This window comes from Lathyrus oleraceus, chromosome 3 (genome assembly GCF_024323335.1).
Source record: "Lathyrus oleraceus cultivar Zhongwan6 chromosome 3, CAAS_Psat_ZW6_1.0, whole genome shotgun sequence".
Taxonomy (NCBI): Eukaryota; Viridiplantae; Streptophyta; class Magnoliopsida; order Fabales; family Fabaceae; genus Lathyrus; species Lathyrus oleraceus.
The window spans coordinates 73,134,153-73,142,575 of NC_066581.1; the positions used below are offsets into that span (position 1 = coordinate 73,134,153).

The 8,423-nt window shown below is 33.6% G+C and overlaps 1 protein-coding gene across 1 annotated transcript; it reads right to left on the bottom strand.

Annotated features, from left to right (window-relative positions):
• Nucleotides 1-2,333: 2,333 nt before the first annotated feature.
• Nucleotides 2,334-7,172, bottom strand: LOC127132643 (ethylene response sensor 1). Its single transcript, XM_051061604.1, has 6 exons — nt 6,994-7,172; nt 5,479-6,410; nt 3,553-3,921; nt 3,177-3,443; nt 2,874-3,001; nt 2,334-2,747 (listed from the first exon to the last, which is right to left on the bottom strand). The coding sequence occupies exons 2-6, from the start codon at nt 6,385-6,387 to the stop codon at nt 2,513-2,515; spliced, it is 1,908 nt and encodes a 635-aa protein (XP_050917561.1). The 5' UTR covers nt 6,388-6,410; nt 6,994-7,172; the 3' UTR covers nt 2,334-2,512.
• Nucleotides 7,173-8,423: the final 1,251 nt, after the last annotated feature.

Genomic DNA, 8,423 nt, shown 5'->3' on the forward strand with positions numbered 1-8,423 from the left:
TCATAGACTCTATAAACACACCAGGGGCGTTGGTCACACCGAATGATAACACTAAGTACATATAATGACTATAATGAGTTTAAAAAGTAGTCTTTGAAATATCTTCATCCTTCATTCGAATCTGGCGGTAGTCTGATCTCAAATAAATCTTACTGAATACCCAACCTCCTACCAATTGATCCATAAGGTTATCACTCTTGGAAAGAGGATACCTGTTCTTGATAGTAATATATGCAACTTCCGATAGTCAACACACAATCTCATACCACCATCCCTCTTATTTACCAACAACATTGGATCTCCCTAAGACGTAATACTTGGGCCGACAAATTTATTTTCAAGTAGATTTTATAATTAATTATTCATCTCATTCAACTTCACCTGATGCATTGTTTACTGCGCCATCGATACAGTCTAGTACCATAAACAAAATCTATGATGAATTCGACTTCTCTCTCTGGTGGAAAATCAATGATGTCATCTTGAAATACATCTGAAATTTGAGACACGATAGGTAGATTATTAATTACAGTATTTCCCTCTGCCTCAAAAGACACCAACATCATAAACACTTGTGCACCATCTTTCACAAGCCCACCCACTTACTTAGCATAATAGACAACCATTCACCTTCGTTGAACTCAGGTTCACGCTCTGGAGGCAAGTCACAAATATCTTCAGAAAAAACATGAGGAATCGCACACCACTGGTACTGCATTATCCGTCACATTTATTCTCCATTCTCCGAGATGCAAACATCAACAATACATGATTGTTCTCCCTCAAATACATCTCAACTTGACTGGCAGGTAGAAATATTAAATACACATCCATTTCGGTTTTGAAAAAACTACACAACTTTAATATCACCTGAACCCTTGCAATAACAACTTGCACTCTTCACACCTGCATAAACACAGAGAAACAAAAGCTTCTCCCACACTTGTTTTAATCTTGCTCCTGCTAAAAAGTGGTAAAGGAAACAAGTAAGTACCGACGTGTTTGACACACATGCATACTAGGAAACAAACAACATTACAAAAACCTGGTCGGATGGACTGACCTACTCTGATACCGCTACGTGACACCCTAAACCCCGAATCTTAATATAAAAGAGAATTTTCATCTTAGGATGTTACTTAAAACAAAACATGCAACTTCAAGAGTATTTTTCAAAAACTTCACAACGGAACTCAAAATATCTCAAAATATAAAATAATTATTTAAAGCAAATACTAAAAAAAAATAACTCCAAACAACAACTCAAACAAAATAATGTGCCTTGTCCCGATGTTACAGATCAGAGAATATAAACCATTAATAAGCAATATATATAAATATAAACAAAGACAACCTTCAAGGCCATCTTCCAACTTGCAAGCAACTACTCTTGCTAAGTACCTGATTTTCTGTACTCAAGAGGAGCACAAACGTCACAATAACAAAAAGGGTGAGATTATACCTTATAAATGACAATGGTGAAAAATAGAGGTATGTTACTGATTTCTTCCACGGTCTCTGGTCCCTCACTTGAACCAAACGATTCCATCAAATAGATCTGAGACCCACCTCTGGTTCCTCAACTGAACCAACGATCCCATCAAATGGATCTGAGGCCACCAAATATACCGAAGTCTCACCTAAATCCAAAATATACGTATGCATGAAAATATGAATAAACAAATTTTTATCTCACCAAAAGAAATCATAAGTTATCAAAAGGTATTCATAATTTATTCACTAAATAATGGTCCCACATACAACCTCATATTGCCAAAGAAAGGTCACCAAAATAGTCTCACCAGACTAATATTCACCGAAAGAAATATAAGTCATACAACTTATTTATAAAATTTACTCACACAGAGTGGTTCTAAAATACAAACCATACATCACCAAACACATATCACCAAAATCACCAAACCAAGATGTTTTATTTAATGTATTTCTTTTAGATTATTAAACTTACTTCATATAAGAGGAATTTCAATTAATTAACATATACTACTAAGTCTCTTCAACAATACGGAAGAGCAATTGATTCAGATTGATATTTGTCTTCCTTAAAACTATTGTTTTAAAAATGGGACCACAAATCGAACAGAAATCAGATCATAATTTAACACAGTTATAAATTAAAAAATATTTGAAAAAGTAACAAAGTAAAAAAGAGTTCTTCAACAAATAAATCTTGGGTCAATTACTAGACAACCAGAATCAAACTAACCAACGAACTGAACAATTCCGAATTCAACCGGTTGAACCAACTTGTTCAGTCGGAATTGGGGAATATTGCTTAAAACGTATTAGGTAAAGTGTTATTATGCAGTGGATTATTTTTGAATTTCCTTAATTGTTGTAAATAAAATCTGTTTGTTAGAAACATGTCTGACACGGACACATTAATCCTATTCTATAACTGCAAACAGCAAACCATACAATTTGGCATATTGCAAAATGAGAGTTTAGTACAACCAAGTCGACGTGAGTCCAAATTTGGTGTTTTGAATTATTAGAAACTTCTTTGATTGCGTCTATTAGAAAAACCTATGTCGCCGTCATTGACTAAGTGTTTAAATCTAGCAAGGCCTCCACTTCCACTATATGCTTGGCCTCTGGTTGTAGCTTGATGATCAGATGAATCTGGATTGCCACAAATCCCAAGTTTGACTACAAATGTAGCTGTGCTTCCTTTATCAGGTCCTTCGCTTTCCATCCAAATGTGACCACCCATGAGATTTACAAATCTGAATCAATTTTGAGGAATCAAAAACTAATCTATTTTAGTAATAACATTAACATGCATTTCAAATAGGTGCAATGATGGTGACTTGCAATGATGGTGACATAGAAATATGACTGTTTTTCCCTACCTTTTGCAAATGGCTAGCCCAAGACCTGAGCCACTGCTGGATCGACCCGCTCCACTCTGAGACTGAGTAAACTTCGTAAAGAGATGCGGAATATCTTGTGGGAGAATGCCACATCCAGAATCCTTAACCTGTACAAAGAAGGATGCTGGGGTCAGTCATGACTCATGAGACGGAAATCAATACCTAGATTAATTTCTAACAGTTGCTAGAACAATAGCATAATAACAATATATAACCCAAGAAATGAATCACGTCAATATATGATTGGATAGAGATTTCAGATATTGAAGATGCACGAGGTACCTGGACTCGTATATAGAAATGACCATCACTTGATGCTGGATAGAACTCAGGCGGTCGCCAATCCTGCAAGGATTCTGGTTTTGCAACAGAAGCTCTGATAGAAACATAGCCTTCCTTAGTATATTTGACAGCATTACCCACAACATTTAAAAGTGTTTGCATAAGCCGTTTTTCATCACCAATGGCATTATCAGGTAGATCAGGGGCCAGAATTAAAGTAATAGGTAATTTTTTCACAGATGCAATAGGCTTTATCAGTTCAATGACCTGCATTAAAGATAGAAAAAAACAATCACAAAGCTGTTCCCAGTAAAAGCTAATGAATAGTGTTACTGACATCTCAGACCGCTTAATCAGAAAAGCTTATAGAAATTACCTCTTCTAAGACACCGTGAAGGTTGATTTTCCCCATTTCTAATTCAAGGCTTCCATCTTCCAGTCGGGACAGATCTAAAACATCGTTGATAAGTGCTGCCAAAACATTACTACTCTTCAATACAGTTTCTATCATAACCCTCTGCTCTGGAGTCAGTTCCGTCTCTAAAAGAAGTGATGACAATGCTATAATTGCATGCATTGGTGTCCTCATTTCATGATTCATGACTGCAAGGAAATCATTGCGAGCATGAATTGCCATTTCAGCTTCTCGCCGAGCTAAATCTAAAGCAACATTCTGTTCCATGAGTTGATCACGGGCTCGCATAGACTCCTCCAAAATAGCAGCATGTGAAAGGGCAACTGCTACCTGTTTAGAAACTAAAGGGATTCAGCTTATGGAGGAATAGTATCTCAAATAAAAAGTGTGAAATGTAATAATAATAATAATAATAATAATAACACAACCATGTCCCCACATCTGAGGTGCATGTGAGGAAACGCACTAGAAAATGTTGGCAAAATTTTGAAATGGCAACTGTGGCGCTATATCTAATGTCACAAAGGCAAATTTCAAAAACAGTTAATATGGTCATTTAATCTAGTGAGAAGTGATATTCCTAAAAGGCATACAATCAAGTAAAAAGATGGTATTTAATTTGGTATTATTAAGATTAGGAAGCATGCTCGTAGAAGTAAGGGAATAAAACATTTAAAGGTCAGGTCCCACACGCACTGGTTATAACTTTATCCAAGACAGATCTGCATCAGACATGTTCAATCTTTGATGTTAAGAGAAGTAATTAGATATTATCATGTGTTTGTTTACCCCTTGTTTTCAATCTAATTCTTAATATTTATACGGTATCCTATCTCAGTCTAGATATTGAGCCATTTGTATGTGTCCAAAGCAGAGTAGTCAATCCTAGACAACGGCACAGAGCAGTCGACTCCAAAAATGGGATAGTGGATAGCGTATAGCGGGATGACCGCTATTTGATCACTTTTTGGACAAATTGCATAAATAATGAATAATAACTATGAACATATTAAGTGCAGAGGAAAGAACGAAGTGCAGAGAGAGGTGAGGGAGGAACTTGTGATTATCTTTGAAACGACTGAAGTGCAGAAACATCGGTGAAGAAAGGTTAGGGTTGATTCTCAACTCAAATTTGATTGAAAAACATTAAAATGTTTTAAATTTAAGGGGGTAATTTTGGTTTTTCAATGGGGAAAAGGATAGCAAGACAGAAACCGCTCCACCCCCGCTATTTACCCTATAGCAGTCGTTATAGTGTTCTGCACGCTAAGACTCTTCCCATAGCAGCCGGCCTCCGCTCTGCTATTGGCCGCTATTGACTACTCTGGTCTGGTCCAAAGTCAAAACTGGATTGGCTTGAATACAAGGTTAAGTGAAATGAAAATGACATATGATTGAATTCACATGTTAACTATTGCACGTAGAATTCTATAGAAAAAAAAGTAATAATTAATACATATAAAGATCGTAAGTTTCATAATTATGTGATTTGGTCTTTCTTTTAAGCCACTTGTTGGAATTCACCAGGATCAGTCTAAATGCATACATAGGGTTCTTTACTTAAGTTACAAGGTGCCATATGCTGTCTTCTACCACAATGGAAAAGAAATACCGATATACACCCGAAATTGCAAGTGTTTAAGGCAAGGCCAAAAGGCCAATGATTGATAGCCATTTCTTAATTTTCATATTATTCTATGCCCCAAATTCCAAAACATGTTCACAATGATAGTCAGAACAGAACTTCCAGGCACCAGCGACAATGAATATGACGGTTTAAGCAATCAATCAACAGTAAAGGAATACAAAGTAACGAAAATAAAGATTAAAGAATAGACAATGTACAGATAAAACACAAACCAGTACAATAAAGGAAATCAAACGAACCTGATCTGCAACAACATCGACAAGCTCCAACTCATGATCTCGCCACTTTCTAGCACTATCAGTAGGGAGAATGAGAACCATGATTGCAAAGCTTTTTGCTGAAAGATCAGGCCAATCATTAATTTGGAAATTTGACAAATGCAAAAGTGGCACCCGAACAGCAACAACTTCAGGCGGCACATATCTTCCAACAAGAGGTCTTATCCTAGCAAGCGGACACGTGTGTGGTATCCGCGTAGCTCTCGGGCTATTGAAGACTTCATTGACAATAGGAAGGTTTGTTGGCACAGTAGATCCAACTTGTACATGATAAGTTAAAGTATGAGAAAGTTGCAGATTAAGACCACTCCTTGACGGCATCCACAATGCACATTCCTCCAATCCTAAAGTCCTACCCAACTCCACAAGAGTAGTCTTTAGAATCGTATGCCTATCAAGTGTGCTCCTTATTTCATGAGTCAACATTCTCACATGCCTTCCAGTTTCTTCTTGAGTAAGAATAAGCCCCATCTCCCTATCAAGCTCTTCCGCCTTGTTCTTAAGAAACAACTCACGGGTTTTAACACTCAACAGATCGGGAATAATATGAACAAGCATAAGCGCAGTGGCACACGACACAATAGCACATGAAACTTTAGCAATTGTCATTACAACAGCAACAGCTTTAGAGTGGGCGGAAAACGTCCACAAGTTTATGAAATGAGTTGCCCCACAAAGAACAATAAAAGCCCCAAACTGCATAAGAACCCATCTATATGGAAAGAAAGCAGACTTCTGAACAAAATAAATAAGTTCCACAGGAATCGAGAAATACGCAAGCGCGATTAAAACATCAGAAATATATTGATACTTGACAAGAAGTTCGTCTGGCGGATATGGCGTGTCTATACACTCGCATGACTCCATCATCTATTGCCCTCACATAAAACGATCTGTAAAAAAAACACCCTAACATAAGTTGTCATCACGGGTTTAAAAACAAAAAGTTAACAAAACCCAAAAAAAAAACAATTATTAGTTGTAAATTTGTAATATAAATATATAATGTATTCCAAATTTCAAGTTCAAAATCATGAACAACAAGAGAACACCAAAATCAAAATCAACTATTTACTTACATAAACAAAACCTAATCTGAGCTATTGAGATTGATGTAATCCAAAAAAAAAAAACTAGCTGAGACTTTTAGAGACTAAACTGAACAATAGTTTGAAAAATCAAATCTCCAAGAAAACGAAATCTACATAAATTACTTACGCGATCCAACAATTGCTGGAATCTTATCACGAGATTAAAAAATATATGAGAAACGAAATAACAATATATTAATTAATATTGGATAATGGTAGAACCAAATCTAAAGAAGCAAATAGAATGAATAAAATAATGCTTAAAACTGAAGCTGATTAAAAAATATATATATAAATATAAATCACCATGAGCATTATTGAATGAATCATATACAAAGCAAAAAAAAAACAGAGAGAGAGAGAGGGGAAAGGAAAGAGTGGATACCGGAGGAAGGGAGGAGAGGGGAGGTAGATCAGGCGGCGGTGTGATCGGAGCCGCCAATTTGATACGGCGGAGACATAAAATGAAGAAAAACGGAGGAATGAAAAAGATAGTGTTATGCTTGTGAGTGGGAAAAATACAAGACTTGAAGTATAAAGTTGTGAGACTCTGTCTCTGTATTTCACGGACAAAGATGGCAACTTATATTAATCTTACGCGCCTTTCGCGCGTGTTTTTCACTCCCCCGTCTTTTTCATCGCTATCCTTATTCTCGTTTTTGCTTTGCACTTTATGCACACGTGCGACATCATTTTTGTATTGCCTTTGTCTATATTAGTTGTATTATTTTTAGATTTAAAATTAATTTTATTTTACAACAAGATTGTAATTTACAAATTTGTTAATAGTTTTGATATTGTATACTTATGAACATACATTGTATTTTTTTGTAAATATAAATATATTATTATAAACTAAAATTGGAAAATGATATTAGAATTAGTAAGATTTTAAAAAATTATATGTTAAATATTAAAATAAAGTTTAATCACATTGATTTATTATTATACAAGTCTATTTAAATATATATCAAAATACTTATTTAAATAAATTTATATAAAATATAATATGAAAAGGTCGGTTTTAACCTTAAAGTTTTTATTAGATCAGATTTAAGGTCTCTTAAATTCACCTAGCCTATTTTTTCAATCATAATAAATATGTTAAATAAAACTTTTAAGTTTATTAAAATTTGGGTAAATAACTAAATTGATTAATATTTTTCAATTGAAAAAACTAAATTGATATTTTACAAATTTAAATGAATAAATTGATCAACATAAAATATATACTTTTATATATTTTTATCTTTTTCAACATGCTCTGTTTGATTCCATTTTTATAGATATTAAAATTGATTTTGAAATATATATAAGTTTTCTGGAAATCTCTTTTTAAGCAGAAAACAATCATAAGGTAATTATAATTAGCATATGATTGTTTGATTAAAAATCTATTTCTTATAGTCTCATATAAAATGTATGATTTGCACTTTTTTCTATTTTAAAATAAATATTTTTTTTTATAATTTGTGAATCTTATTTATTATTCATTCGGTTTTTTATTATAAATCGTTCTAGAAAAAAAATTGTGTTAAGTTATAAATTATTTTACAATTTCTATAATTATTAATGTTATTTTCTATATTATATTCTTAAGTATTTAATATATATTCTTTCAATCACTTAATTTATGTTTTTAATATTATTAATAAAAAAACAATTTTGTAAATATTTTTGTAATTTCTGTTTTATGATTATTTTTTTAATATGGATGAATATATCAAAACAACTTACTAGTATAAATTACTCAATAAATTATACTAAATCTATTTTTAAGATTAATATATTTAATTATTTTCTTAATAACTGACG

Coding starts and splice junctions, on each gene's coding strand:
- LOC127132643 (XM_051061604.1), bottom strand. CDS start 6,387: ATGATGGAGTCATGCGAGTGTATAGACACGCCATATCCGCCAGACGAA. Junction 3,922..5,478: donor TCGATGTTGTTGCAGATCAG/GTTCGTTTGATT, acceptor GTTTCTAAACAG/GTAGCAGTTGCCCTTTCACA. Junction 2,748..2,873: donor GGGCTAGCCATTTGCAAAAG/GTAGGGAAAAAC, acceptor AAATTGATTCAG/ATTTGTAAATCTCATGGGTG.